Source organism: Gadus morhua, chromosome 1, assembly GCF_902167405.1.
Source record: "Gadus morhua chromosome 1, gadMor3.0, whole genome shotgun sequence".
NCBI classification, from domain to species: Eukaryota; Metazoa; Chordata; class Actinopteri; order Gadiformes; family Gadidae; genus Gadus; species Gadus morhua.
Window position 1 is genome coordinate 21,462,901 of NC_044048.1, and position 15,526 is coordinate 21,478,426.

A 15,526-nucleotide genomic window follows, 5' to 3' on the forward strand; every position below is an offset into this window, starting at 1 on the left:
AACCCACAAGCACGTACGCACGCCTGCAGAAACACACACGCACGCGCACACACACACACACACACACACACACACACACACACACACACACACACACACACACACACACACACACACACACAAAAACACACACACACACACACACACACACATGCGCACGCACGCAGGCACGTACACACACACACAGATGCACACAGACGCAGACACGACCGCCTCACTTAACATAACGGTGTATTGATTAATTGATATTAATCGATCTTAGTTGGAGAAGTGTCTCGCAATCCCGGCGAGTGTAGCTAATCTTATCTTCAACGCTTCACAAAATTGGATAAATCTAAAATTGCATCTTCCATTATCTTGTCGAAAAGCAGCTTGCAGAATACTAATGAACAGAAGCAGGAGTGTGTGGAATGAATCAGCAGACTCTGGAGAACCGCTTGGTCATCCGGCACCCTATCCCAGCATGCATTGCTGCTCACGGTGCGCCACAACGTGAACTACGACACGCTTGAACACAACTTAAGTTCTAGGACGTCGTTAAGAGCGTCGATAGCCCTCCTTCACCCGGCAGCCATCTTGGTTCTGAGCGGAAGAAACCCCTCTGTGAAAATGGATCTGAGACGAGTTCACCCGGAGCATGAGCCCCTCATCACCCCCCCGTGACCCCTCATGATGACCCCCTCTGTCCCCGCAGGTGTGGGGGGCAACCTGGTGGCCATCCAGGCCAGCCGGATCTCCACCTACCTTCACTTCTGGAGCATCCCGGGGGTCTTGCCCTACAAGATGAGGCAGCACTGGCCCAACCCCTGCATCTCCTTCTTCTCCTCAGGTCAGCGCTCACACTGTCTAACCCTACCTGCTCCTTGATGACCTGTCTCTGTACTGTCTAACCCTACCTGCTCCTTAATGACCTGTCTCTGTACTGTCTAACCCCTACCTGCTCCTTAATGACCCGTCTTTGTACTGTCTAACCCCTACCTGCTCCTTAATGACCTGTCTCTGTACTGTCTAACCCCTACCTGCTCCTTAACGACCTGTCTCTGTACTGTCTAACCCCTACCTGCTCCTTAACGACCTGTCTCTGTACTGTCTAACCCCTACCTGCTCCTTAATGACCTGTCTCTGTACTGTCTAGCCCCTACCTGCTCCTTAATAACCTTTCTCTGTATTATCTAACCCCTGCCTTATACATGTTCAGAGTCTAAGGGGTGCAAGCGGCCTCTTGTTCCCGTTCCCCCAGACACTCCATGTCAGAGATGTTCAGCGGATATGAGAGGAAACTGCCGTTATTGTCTGCTCTGTAGCGTTTCGCTCCCGGCCAGTTTGAATTGGCTGCAGATGACTTTGAGAGTTTTATTTCCCCTCAAAAGCCAATAATGCACTATTGTATTATGTTGTTAAGGCTTTACAGCTGCTGTCTCACGCCCCTAAACACGAAGCCCATCCACACAGTGGACAAGCAGGTCTTCTGTAAGCCGTTCTTGTCGAGGCTTAACACCTGCAGGTTGAAAAACCTCTCAGACAGCACGACTTATGTCCTCGAAATTCAGCAGATGGTTCTGAACATGTCCGCCTAGTGTACATTTACATTTAGGGTATTTAGCGGACGCTTTTCTCTAAAGCGACTTACCTTAAGTACATTTGTAAGAAGAAGGAGAAACAACAATATATCGCTGTTGGTACAGTTAGGATGTTCATAGAACCAAGTGCCAAGCACTAACAATCGCTAGGTTAACCCATTCCCCGTATCCAACAAAGATAGCTAGGAAAAGACGCTACACAATGCTAAGTACTATTTTTAAGTGCAACGACGTACAACGTACAATAAGTGCATACATTAAGTGCCATGACGTACAACATACAATAAGTGCTTACAATAAGTGCCAGTACGTACAACAGACCATAAGTGCTTACAATAAGTGCCAGGACGTACAACATACATAAGCTGTAGCCAAAGCATACAATGAAAAGTAGTCGCCCATAAAATACTTGCAGAAATGTTGTGCATAACATAGTTTAACCAAGCACAATGGTGGTAGAATACACATGTTTTAAGTTAGCGGTGTTAACAGTTACATCAGAGGTGCCACATTTCAACACAGGGTGGTGTAATCCTAAACAGAGATAGTACATTTATGTAACGGGTTTATTAACGGACTGACGAGTGAGACTGCCAACAGTACGATCAACATCGCCTTGTCTCATGATCTCCATCTGGGTTTTATACGAGCCGTACAAACACAATTAAGGCAATCATTTATTGGAATATCCAAATATATTCCAACTAGAAATCGATACATGCATCACAGCTGCACCAGAGAGGTTAGATTTGAACAAAGTGAATCTAGATCCAACAATAACAGATAACGCGAGTGTAGAAGTGTTTAGGTGCACGAGAAGCCCAAAGAAAATCGTATTGTTTAACGGTGTAGAACCAGCATGTACGTTTACGTTTGGAAAGGCTTTATTTTGGGCATGGAGATTAATCACCGTGACTTCTAGAGTTCCGAAACCGGCAGTATCTGAGAAATTTCTGATACTGGTATCGGAAATTCCTTTTAGGAATCTGCCTAAAGTGCAGTATCGGGGATCGGTACTGTCTAAGTCTATGAGCCGATCCGATACCATCATGACTAGCTCGTTCATCATCTCCGACCTACGTGCTTCGAGCTACCAAGTCGGAAAAACATAGATGCATGGACGCTTAACTATAAGAATACAAATGTATTATAATAGGTTCATAAATGTAAATGATCTAGTTCTGGAAAAAAAAGATTTGATCGACAGTAAATGAACCGACCTTACCATGCTGTCATCGTACGAGAACCCTTCAATAAGAAAAAGCGCTATCAGTAGTTACAATGCTAGACGCCAAATCGGCCAATGCTCAAGTTCAGGAATCGGTATCGGGAAGGAAAACAATAATATCGGAACAACTCTGGTTACTTCCTGTCCCTACACCGCAGTGTGATCTGGGCCCGACGGGGAACGGGTCAGTGAGTGAGGTACCTGGCCGGGAGGTCATGTGACGTCCTGTCTGACTCCTCCCCCAGGGTTGATGGTCATGTCTGACTCCTCCCCCAGCGGTGATGGTCATGTGATGGTCATGTGACGTCCCGTCTGACTCCTCCCCAAGCGGTGATGGTCATGTGATGGTCATGTCTGGCTCCTCCCACAGGGGTGACGGTCATCTGATGTCCTGTCTGACTCCTCCCCCAGGGGGGACGTGCTGTCTGGCTCCTCCCCCAGGGGTGACGGTCATGTGACGTGCTATCTGGCTCCTCCCCCAGGGGTGACGGTCATGTGACGTGCTGTCTGACTCCTCCCCCAGGGGTGACGGTCATGTGACGTGCTGTCTGACTCCTCCCCCAGGGGTCAACTCGCGGTCGGCGCGGGTGCTGTTGATGCTGGTGGTCCCGGGTCACATGGTCTTCCTGTACTCCATCTCTCTGCTCCAGGGGGCCGACGCCCCGCCCATCGGGGTCACCTTCACCCTCTGCTACCTGGCGGCCGCACTGCTGCAGGTCTGGGCCGGGACGCGCACGCACACACACACACACGCATGGACATACCAACACAGGGAAACACACTCGCACACACACACACACACATGGACAAACATATGGACACACACTCGCATACACCAAACACAGACACGCATTGACATACCCACACATGGAAGCGCACTCACACACACACACACACACACACACACACACACACAAATGGACATACTGGCACAGACACACACACACACATGGACACACAGACACACACACACACGCATGGACTCACACACACACACATACACACACAAACACCTCTCTCCATCCCGGGGATGCCAGGACACTAAACCCTGTTGCTGCCCCTCCCGTAGCTCGGACTGGGAACACTGGGAACACTGGGAGCGGTCCTGGCTGTCAGGCTGTCAGTGCCGAGGTCCAGAGAGCAGAACAAGAACAGGACAAGAACAGGACAGAGCAGAAAGTAGCAGGCACTCGGGCCAAGTTGTGTTCCTAAAGCTAATGAGAGCCGACAGGGAATCAGCCCTCGGAACGGGGGGGGGGGGTTCTCATTATGGGGGAGTTTCTCATCGAGCAGCTTGTAAACAAAGTTACTGGAAGTGTAGAGGCGATCCTTTATTAAAGCAAACAATGAGTTGAACAAGTCAGGCCCTCGAATGCATGCATGTAGACACTCACAGATGCACACACATTCACGCACACGGATAAACACACATTCAAACACGCACGCATTCACATACACACTCAGACACGCGTACATTCACATACACACTCACACACGCACACACTCACATACACACACACGTTTACATTCTCACACGCGACACGCACACATACACACTCACACAGACGCACTAATAAGAACCGGGAGTTTCTTATTTGCTATGTTTTGTTGACCAGCATCTCTGTCGGTCCTAACCTCTCTCTCCCTCACTTTCTCACCTGGTCCTAACGTCTCTCTCTCTCTCTCTCTCTCTCTCTCACCTTGTCCTAAACGCTCTCTCTCTCCCTCTCTCTCTCTCTCTCTCTCCCCCCCCCCCCTCTCTCCCTCTCTCTCTCTCTGCCTCTCTCTCCCACCCCCCCCTCTCTCTCTCTCTCTCTCCCTCTCTCTAGGTGACCATCTTGCTGTACGTGGCCGACCTGATCGTGCGTGTGATGTGGAGGCGGAGCTTGGACCCGGACAACTTCTCCATCCCCTACCTGACGGCCCTGGGGGACCTGCTGGGCACCGGCTTCCTGGCCCTCTGCTTCCGCTGCACCTCATTGGTCCACGGCGTGGGCCAGTGAGCACAAGACCTGCCCCCTCTCCTTCTACGGCCTTCCACCACACTCAGAGGAGGGAGAAGCCCCGTGATTGGTCTGATATTAGAAGACTAATCCCGTGATTGGACATAAATAGACTCCACCTTGTTGCCAAGCAGACTCTGTGACAAAACGCTGACTCATGCCCTGGTTAACCAATCCAAACATTTACAGTAGTAGCCAGACAGTACGGTCAAACCTGTCTGTGTTTCTGATTGGCTCGGATAGCAACCAGGTGACGATGGCAGTTGCCATGGTTAGTAACGGCAAGTCGTTAAATACTTCCTCTTTCAGTATGAAGGGATTCAAATATAGGATTTAGTCTCTCTCACACACACACACAGACACACACTCACACACACACAGACACACACACAAACACACACGCACACACACACATACACACACGCAATCATCTGGATTTCCTGGGGGTCATAGCGTGCTACGCTAGAATGCTAGGTCAGCATGCTAGGTTAGCATGCTACGCTAGCGCGGTAGCAGCTAGCCTGGTAATAACGAGAGTAGTAATGCGTGGCAGCAGCTCTTGGGCCACACTGTGAATCACTTGAGCAGGAACACGACTTCATATCTCAGAGAGAGGTCGTGTGGGGAAATGAAAAAAATTAAAATACCTACTGGAATTCATGATTTGGCCCACTTTCTTGTTCTCTGTACATATTCAGAGTAATATCCATTGCCATGAACGTGGACGCCTTCGTAGCCGGGATAAGAAACAATTGATTGAAATTTTCATTTGACATTAGATTAGAAAAATGACCCAGTTTTGTGTTTTAAGGTTGAAGTTCCTCCCGATCATGTAGTCAGAGGAATGTGTTTCCCCGAATGTTGCCCCACACACGCCCATGGGGACAAGTCATTAAGCAAGCTATGCAAAGTTGTGCAGAGCCAAAGACCTAAAGATCCGTCTCTGATGACAACAGAGTCCCTATTTTATAACCTAATATCTTAACTATCTAAAATTTCCGTCTCATCTCTACAATACCGTCTGATATAGTACGTCAATACCGGGTTGTTTAGAATTGAGGAAGTACTTTCTTCCAAATGTGTTAAACCCTAGAGACTCTCACAGCCCTGTTGTTTTCTGTTGCGGAAGCAGAACGCGTTGTTGATTGTCATCATAACTGAGTCACTCAGTGACATGTCTTACCTCATCATGTTGTCTTGCAGTTTGCAACGTCTCCTCAGCTCATCTCTATGCACAACATTTAAAAAATATTAGCCTTATATATGCGTAACAATATTCGTCCATCAAGTGTACCGTCATATTGCCAGCTCTGTCTTTTTCGTCGAACTAGTACTGCAGTATCAAAAGCATCAGCAGTACCTCAAAGTAGCACAGTAAAAAGCTGTCTTAAGTTGAACCCCGTCCTCTCTGATTGCAGCAAATCATCCATCAAAACAAACATGCCAAAGTTAAAGGTAGTCGTCGCCGTGATGTATTCTGTCGTGATGTGCTTCGTCTGGACGTTAAGACGCCTCTCACAGGCCCACAGCAGTCCCAGGGCCTTCTGCAGCTACACATGTCCCACCATGGGAACATGAGTGTCCTGGACAGTAGAAACTAGCGTGTGAAATCACCGTACCAATGTGGAGTTGCACGAACGTACACGTAATGTTACTCATCTGAAGGTCGTGGGAAATACCTCTAGAGATGGCTGACCTCCTGATCTTAACTTAAAGAAACAGCAGCACTTTGTGTCTGTGTGCAGAACCTTAGAAGCTTTGTTCAAAACGGTGTCTTCACGCACGCTGGGTGGGAAACCCCCTACACACTCACTGCCACTCGGTCCTACGTGCACTTTAGAAAAGGATGTGCACGTTGGTTACCCGTGCACGTTGGTTACCCGTGCACGTTGGTTACCCGTGCACTTTAGTGACAGACGTGCACGTTATGACTGGTGCACTTTAGTGATAGACGTGCGTGTTGGTTACATGTGCACTTTAGTGACGGACATGCACGTTGGTTACACATGCACTTTAGTGACAGACGTGCACGTTGGTTGAACGTGCAGCGATGAAATGCCTTTTCTTCAAAACAGCATAGTTGTCTGAGCTTCCGAGTCCGTGTGTCTTTGTTTGTTTGTGTGCACACAAGTTGTGGCGATGGTAAAAATGTGTGATTGTGTTGTTGTGTTGTGTGTCTGTGGACGGTTCTATTTTCATATGACCTAAAAGAACAATAAAATATAATTACTTCTTCTCGTTTTCTTTTATAGATATGCTATTGTTCGGTTGTATTCGGATCGGTCAACATTTCCCCTGGTTACCGTTTAACTGTTCCAACCAATAAAATACTAAATTCTTAAGCTTTGGCGCAATGCAGCTGTAAGAGAACAACGTTTCATCAGGTTGACGGTATTCTCAGCAACGTGAGAAAACTTGAACCTGCTTCTTTAAACACCTCAGGGTTACTAAACATGCGGGCATGTGGCCCAGATCAAGTGACTTCAGACGTTGTCACAGAGGTAACTGTGTTTCTATAGCAGACATTTTAAAACTAGTCAATATCTAGCGAGATGGACGATTTAAACACGTTGCCAAAAAGGGGCCGAATCATCTTCTTATTCCACCTGGAGAGCGCTGAGGAAGAATCCTCAGGGTTTACACCTCAGCCGCAGTGGGGCCGACGTTCCCTCACCCTCCCTGAGTCCTCATGGAGCTCCTCTGAGCGAGGGAGAGAGAGGGAGGGGGAAAGAGAGAGAGAGAGAGAGAGGTTAGCACCAGGAGAGAGAGAGAGAGAGGGGGGGAGAGAGAGTGAGGTTAGGACAAGGCCTGCTGTCTGTCTGTCCGTCACGGCCTACAGCAAGCAGTGGGAAGTTTTTCCTGGACTGTAGCACATGTTTCCAAACTACAAGAGGACTCTGCTGTCATTACAGAGTGATAGGGACGGGTTGAGTCTAGACACACAATAACACAGCTTCATGAACACAGGGCTCAAAATATCTGAACCTTAAGGAGAGCGGGTGAGAGATGACTCGTCCACGGACGCTAACCACGAGTATAAGGCCAGAACTCGCCGAACTCAGAGTGAACAGAAGGTGATCCGGAGACTGCATCCATCCCCAGGTTTACAGCAGGCTGACATGAAGTCAGTAGGTGTGTGTAAGGGTGTGAGTGTGTGTGTGTGTGCGTTCATTCTGAACAAGAGCACCACTGACCAGAGCTCTGGAGCTGAACCACAGTCATCTGCTTGTTTGCTCAACCTGCACAGAGCTACACACACACACACACACACACACACACACACACACACACACACATAATCCACACACACTCTCAGTCAGAGAAATGCACCTACTGGAATGATGATATGGCTCCAAAACACACACACACTGTCCTGTGTCTATATGGGAGTGGCATTAAAGTAACAACATCAGTCCCTTAGTTTGTGTTGCTGCATATTTAAACATTTTATTCTTCACTTCAAGTTTCTCAATCTTCGAGAAGACTAATTCTACCTGGCGACAGCTGGTTGTGCAGAACAGCTAAAAAGCGACAGATGAGTTCCAGCCCTCAGTTTCAACAACTGTTTCAGAGGAAATAGATACAAAACATGTTCAGCACACCATCACAGAGAGTCCGTTTCCTCCTCATCATAAATACTCTTGTGCTTGTTTCATAAATAACGTTTCAGGGACTCCAAAGGTGTCTTCTGTTTCACAGTCGGTGTGTTCGCTCGTGAACGTTGACGCGAGAAGATCCTGCTTCTTGAACGTCTTGGACAAAGTTTGAAGAAGATTGAGACCACCTTAACAGCCTCAACTAAACAATACCACCTTAACAGTCTCCAAAAAAACAATACCACATTAACAATACCACCTTAACAGCCCCAAACCAAACCATACCACCTTAACAGCCCCAAACTAAACAATACCACCTTAACAGCCCCAAACCAAACAATACCACCTTAACAGCCCCAAACCAAACAATACCACCTTTACAGCCCGAAACTAAACAATACCCCCTTTACAGCCCAAAACTAAGCAATACCCCCTTAACAGCCTCAATTAAACAATACCACATGAACAGCCTCAAACTAAACAATACCACCTTTACAGCCTCAAGCTAAACAATACCACCTTAACATCCTCAAACATAACAATACCACCTAACAGCCTTAAACTATAAAAATACCACCTTAACAGCCTCAAACTAAAACAATACCACCTTTAGTGCCTCAAACTTAAGAATACATAACAGCCTCAACTAAAAAGACCACCTTAACAGCCTCAAACTAAAACAATACCACCGTAACAGCCTCAACCTAAACAATACCACCTTAAAAGCCTCAAACTAAAACAATACCACCTTAACAGTCTCCATCTATAAAATGCCATCTTAACAGACTCAAACTAAAACAATACCACCTTAACAGCCTCCATCTATAAAATGCCACCTTAAAATCCTCAAACTAAAACAATACCACCTTCAAAAACTCAGACACCTGAACTGTCCCAGGCAGTCCTAGAAAGGGCATTTGAATCTATTCCAACGCAGCAATTCCACCCATTGGCGTTTTGAGCTGAGCTGCAAACACAGTGAACTATTTCCTTGTCGTCCCCCGGGGGCCCGGATAGAGGCCCTTCTGTGTTCCGACTCGCTCCTCATTTCACTTCCCTTCCTGTTTCGGGAGACTGGCGAGCCTGGATTCAAAAAGCGCTTCTTCCATTTCTTTTTCGAGCGGGCGAAGCAACAGAACCAAAGCCTGTCCCTTCCTCTGTCCGTCAGTCCGTCAAGTCGGCACAAAATGGATTCCCCTCGCCAAGGAACCCAACCAGAGGGCCTCAGTCTTTAACCTCCTTTACAGCGAGTACGGGCGGGAGGAACGCCCGAGAGACGTGAACAAAGTGCCGGGTTCCCCTGATCCTCCCCGGTGTTCCTCAGGGCGTGCGGAGGTACCGCGGCATGGAGTAGTTGAACAGCAGGAAGTCCATGCGGTACATGTTGACCAGCTTCTTCTGCAGGAAGGGGCTGACGTCCTGGAAGAAGCGGGCCGCCATGTCCCGGTCGGTGCGGGCGCTCTTCCCCGAGGAGGGGAACCGCACGCTGCCCTGGACGCCCGCCAGCCCCAGGACGGCCTGGGAGTCGGGCTCCAGCGTCTCGTACTTGCCCACCACGTCGTAGTGGATGAGGCAGGGGTGGCACAGCGAGTGCACCCGCTCCCAGTGCTCGTTCAGGGGCTCCTCGCGCTGCGTGCGGGGGTCCACCAGGTACTGGATGAACTCCCGGAAGGAGACGTCGGCGCCGGCCTCCACCGCGCCGGGCCGCGCGCCGGGCCGGTGCCGGCGGATGATCTTGGTGCCGTAGCGCTTGTGGAAGGCCTCGTTGTAGCTGCGCGTGAACTTGTTGCGGTAGGCCGACACCAGCCGCTCGAAGGGCTCCCGCACGAACACGAACTTGAGGTAGGAGCGCAGCCGGCGGTTGATCTCGGCGGCCGGGAACTCGGACAGCGTGCGCAGGTTGCCCGCCACGTGGGCCTCGTGGGCCGGGATGGCCAGCGGGTCCGAGTAGCGGCCGTCGCCCGTCAGCACCATCAGCACACGCTTCCAGTTGGTGCACGCCACCTGTTGGACGGGAGGGGAATCACTACCGCCGCACTGCACGCCTCAGGCCGGAGACAGACGGAGTACAGAGGGAAAGACGGACGGACCTAGAGCTGAACCTAGATAGTGTTAGCAGTACCTCTAGTCAGACGTAGAGCTATATCTAGATATTGTTAGCAGTACCTCTAGTCAGACCTAGAGCTGAACCTAGATAGTGATAGATGTGTAAACAATCTAGTCAGACGTAGAGCTATATCTAGATAGTGTTAGCAGTACCTCTAGTCAGACCTAGAGCTATATCTAGATAATGATAGCAGTGTATATGTCTAGTCAGACGTAGAGCTATATCTAGATATTGTTAGCAGTACCTCTAGTCAGACCTAGAGCTGAACCTTGATAGTGATAGATGTGTAAACATCTAGTCAGAGGTAGAGCTATATCTAGATAGTGTTAGCAGTACCTCTGGTCAGACCTAGAGCTATATCTAGATAATGATAGCAGTGTATATGTCTAGTCAGGCGTAGAGCTATATCTAGATAATGATAGCAGTGTATATGTCTAGTCAGGCCTAGAGCTATATCTAGATAATGATAGCAGTGTATATGTCTAGTCAGGCCTAGAGCTATATCTAGATAATGATAGCAGTGTATATGTCTAGTCAGGCCTAGAGCTATATCTAGATAATGATAGCAGTGTATATGTCTAGTCAGACCTAGAGCTATATATAGATAATGAGAGCAGTGTATATGTTCAGTCAGGCCTAGAGCTATATCTAGATAATGATAGCAGTACCTCTAGTCAGACCTAGAGCTATATCTAGATAATGATTGCACAATGCAGTGTATATGTCTAGTCAGGCGTAGAGCTGTATCTAGATGTGTCTCTATATGATATCTGTGTGGTTACCTTGGGCACGTAGCAGTAGATGAGGCCATGCTTGTCGTCCACGATGAGGTGTCGGAGGTCGTCCGGGGACAGGACTCGCCTCTTCCTGGTCTGGCTAAGACACGCCTCCTCCAGCAGCTCGCGGCGGCCCCGTAGCCTCGACTGGGCATACGATTGGTCAGAGTCCTGGGGGTGGGGGGGGGGGGGGGGAGAGGGGTATGATTAGTGGGGGTCTCATGTACAACACTTCTATGACCACTAGGGTGATCTCCATGCTGATATTCATGCATTCACGTATTCCTGCACACACACCTGTACAATAATGACCTGTATGTAAGTTACCTGGACATTAGTGACCTTCACATTAGCCACCCGTTAATCATTATTAATGACGGGTATATACACACAACATATAATTAGTTGGCTGTTCATTGGGTACCTCACCATGAGTTACCTGTGCATTTATTAGCTGCACTTAATTACCTTTATACTAGCTACCTGTTAATCAGTTACCTGTTCTGAAATACCTTTACACTAGCTACCTGTTAATCAGTTACCTGTTCTGAAATACCTTTACACTAGCTACCTGTTAATCAGTTACCTGTACTTAATTACCTGTACAAGGTAATACGGTGCCTGAACATGAGCAGGAACTGTTCACTAGTTACTTACAGTTTTAGTAACAGTACCAGTAGCAGTGGTACTATTATTACTGGGGAAGTAATCCCACTTGATCTCAAATGACTTCAACAGAGCAGACCTCATCACCACCAGGGTGGGCACTGGGAGGGGGGGGGGGGGGGGTCATGGTTTCCAGCCATGCCACCACAACACTCCCAATATGATCCTTTTGTAGGAATCCAGCCTGCAAACATGCTCAGAATGACCCACTGATATCTAGGGCTGCTCTCGCCACTTGTTGTCAGAAGCTCTGTGGAGTCTGCTTGCATTCGAACGGTTCTGTTTATCCACAGACAAGGCGATTTAAGTCCCTACATAGTTCTCCTCTTTTCGAAGTGTTTTTACTGTAATTCTGATTGCACGCTACGATTGTCCCCAACCTCACTTTGACATATTTTAAGGATGGAGGCGTCTGCTAAACGCAAATGTAATGTAATGGGGTGTGATGTACATTATGGGATGGAAAGATGTTTGTGTCCTGGACTCTTATCCAGGCCGATGTTTGGATTGGAAACCAGTGGTGCTGGGAGATGAATGGCCACCTGTCTGGCCCGGAGGACTAGTGTGTTAGGACATGTTATGAAGGCCAGGAACCTGTTTTCATTAAGAACTGTGAGCTTTGAAACAGGAAACCATTTAGCCAGAGGGATCTCACTGCCTGGAGGAGGACACACACCTTCACGTCTCGCAGCAGATGGAGGCATTAGAAACTAACGGGGAAATGTGAAAATGTAATCCATTACTGAATGCTATATTATTATATTTCATCTTCATGTCAAGTTGAGCAGTTAAGAACGTCTCATTTGTCAGAGAGGGAAATCTTTCTAAGGTGTCCCTTTCTTGAGTTCAGCTGTGTGGTCCAGAGTGATGTAACGCACCTCACTCTGTGTAGTGCGTTACATGGTGTGTGTCTGTGTGTCTGTGTGTGTGTGTGTGTGTGTGTGTGTGTGTGTGTGTGTGTGTGTGTGTGTGCGTGTGTGGATGTGTGTGTGTGTTGTTTGTGTGTATTTGTTGGTCTGCATGTATGTGTTGGTATGCTTGTTTGTATATGTGTTGTTGTGCATGTGTGTGTGTAGCTGTGTGTGTGTGTGTGTGTGTGTGTGTGTGTGTGTGTGTGTGTGTGTGTGTGTGTGTGTGTGTGTGTGTGTGTGTGTGTGTGTGTGTGTGTGTGTGTGTGTTTGTGTCCCCACCTGATCTCCGTTGTAGAGGGACCGCAGGGGGTTTCTCCCGCTCCTCCCGAGGGGGGGGTGGTTGGAGGTGGAGGTGGTGCTGGTGATGGGCTCCACATCTGCAGACACAACACAGATCTCAGACCAGGTCCTTAACACAGATCTCAGACCAGGTCCTTAACACAGATCTCAGACCAGGTCCTTAACACAGATCTCAGACCAGGTCCTTAACACAGATCTCAGACCAGGTCCTTAACACAGATCTCAGACCAGGTCCTTAACACAGATCTCAGACCAGGTCCTTAACACAGATCTCAGACCAGGTCCTTCACACAGATCTCAGACCAGGTCCTTAACACAGATCTTAGTCCAGGTCCTTAACACAGATCTCAGACCAGGTCCTTGACACAGATCTCAGACGAGGTCCTTAACACAGATCTTAGTCCTGTAGGCGGCTGTAACTCAGGCATTTAAACACGCATGCACACACACACCCAAGCACAAACGCACGCACGCACACACACACACACACACACACACGTCAGAAAGGTCCTGACAGACCTACTGAGACAAGGTGCTAGGTTTCTTGCTCCAAAGGCAAGTCGAAAGTGCAGCCGAGGAATTTAATCAGCAACTGTTTGGGTGCCATCCACCTCCTTCTCTCATTATAAACCCCTTCCAGATGAAGGTACGGGAGTCTGGTCGGGCTGGAAGGTAGTGTTTATCAGACTTGGAGGTGGTGTTTGCTGTGATATTGCGATTCCAGAAGATAGAACACAAGGAAATCTTTTTCTGTTGTTGACTGACGATTCACCCGTCTGAATCCAAACCGTCTACTTAACAAACTGCTTTTGTGTGGCTAGCTACCTCGTCTTTCACGCATCGACTAAACCAAATCTCCTTGGGTGGGGTGAGATAACAGAGAGATGTCATGGAGTTTCTCCCTCAATGATAAAATACAGAGAAACAGATGAAGGGACCAACCAGCTGTTGGGCAATAAAGAGAACCAGATCTTTATGAGGATAAGATCAGAGAAACGAGAGATGTGACTCAGTCTGCTTCATGGTGTTATCTGCTGGATCCATTAGGAATCATTGAGGATTTAGACTTCCTCTGAACTATTCTCCACCACCACCACCACCAACACCACCAGAAGCTCCGCCAGCACCTCCACCCACCAGGGTGGTGAAGATGGGACGGAGGTGAGGCAGAGCCAGGGCTGCCCCCTAGGACCCCAGGACCCCAGGGGGTCTGCAACGAGCTGGCTGTCGCCTTGCATGGTTGACTCTGCCGTCGGTGTGTCAATGTGTGTAATAGCTGATGTAAGTCGCTTCGGATAAAAGCGGCTGCTAAATGCCCTGATTGTAATTGTAGACCGATGAGAAGGAGATGAAATGAGAGACAGAAAGAGAGAGAGCAGACAAAGAGAGAGTACGTCATATCTACCCTACGGGGTGTCATTTGCATTTAGCAGACGCTTTTAGCAAAGCGACTGACAACGGTCAATACACGCATTGACACATCGACGGCGGAGTCAACCGTGCAAGGCGACAGCCAGCTCGTCGGGAGCAGTTAGGGCTAAGTGTCTTTCTAAGGGACACCTCGACACCAAGCTAGGGGGAGCCGGGGATCGAACTAGCAACCTCCTGGATACAATTCAACCTGCTCTACCTCCTGAGCTCACCCAACCCAATAATGTCTCCGGAGATGATTAAAGAGTAAGGCCCGGTTCCAGGAAACAGACTCCCACCCTTCCCATGACCTGAATAACTGAACTGCGATGACAATCGATACGTCACTTCTTCAGAGAGAGAGAGAGAGAGAGAGAGAGAGAGAGAGAGAGAGAGGGGGAGAGAGAGATAAACACACAGTGTCTTGTCTGGTCTAGTCTGCTCTAGTGCCTAGTAAAGACCATTGGGACATTGCATCATCATCAACAATGCGTCCACACACGTCTGTCATCACCACTTCCCCTGTAACCCAGGAAGTAACACACACCCGCTCGCACACACATACACACACACGCGCACACACACGCACACACACACACACACCGACTGCCAGGCCCCCACGAGAACAGCAGCAGCAGCAGTCAACGACAGTTTCAAGCTATGAGATTTAAAGAGCCAGTGAGCTCTTCGCTGAATTGGATGAGTTCAACACTATGAGATTTAAAGAGCCAGTGAACTCTTCGCTGAATTGGATGAGTTCAACACTATGTAATTTAAAGAGCCAGTAAAACCACTTTCTCAGATGGAATTTGAACATTTTGTGATTTAAAAAAATGTGTTTTGGAGTTTTAGGAAAGAGGGGCGGGTGTTATCTCCATGGTTACGACCCAAACCCACTTTATGATACTTTTTTACTACCGTCGTTGTGTAACTGTTATGAGCTCATCTC

General features: G+C 48.4%; 2 protein-coding genes across 7 annotated transcripts in view; one reads left to right on the plus strand and one right to left on the minus strand.

The window, feature by feature from the left end:
- The window catches only part of LOC115551121 (solute carrier family 41 member 3), a 20,543-nt gene extending 13,498 nt beyond the window's left edge, over positions 1–7,045 (plus strand). For all 3 annotated transcript variants that reach the window (XM_030366677.1, XM_030366684.1, XM_030366691.1), the window contains 3 exons: positions 695–829; positions 3,373–3,524; positions 4,638–7,045. In XM_030366677.1, coding sequence (XP_030222537.1) covers positions 695–829; positions 3,373–3,524; positions 4,638–4,811 — 461 coding nt within the window. In that variant the 3' untranslated portion in view covers positions 4,812–7,045. The remainder of the gene's footprint in view (positions 1–694; positions 830–3,372; positions 3,525–4,637) is intronic.
- Positions 7,046–8,232: 1,187 nt separating this feature from the next.
- LOC115551248 (carbohydrate sulfotransferase 11) overlaps positions 8,233–15,526 on the minus strand; it is a 30,133-nt gene continuing 22,839 nt past the window's right edge. For 2 of the 4 annotated variants that reach the window (XM_030366896.1, XM_030366888.1), the window contains 3 exons: positions 13,147–13,244; positions 11,297–11,461; positions 8,233–10,411 (listed from right to left, as the gene is read on the minus strand). In XM_030366896.1, the coding sequence (XP_030222756.1) occupies positions 9,728–10,411; positions 11,297–11,461; positions 13,147–13,244 (947 nt within the window). In that variant the 3' untranslated portion in view covers positions 8,233–9,727. The remainder of the gene's footprint in view (positions 10,412–11,296; positions 11,462–13,146; positions 13,245–15,526) is intronic. The other 2 variants (XR_003978014.1, XR_003978015.1) reach the window with 2 other exon arrangements.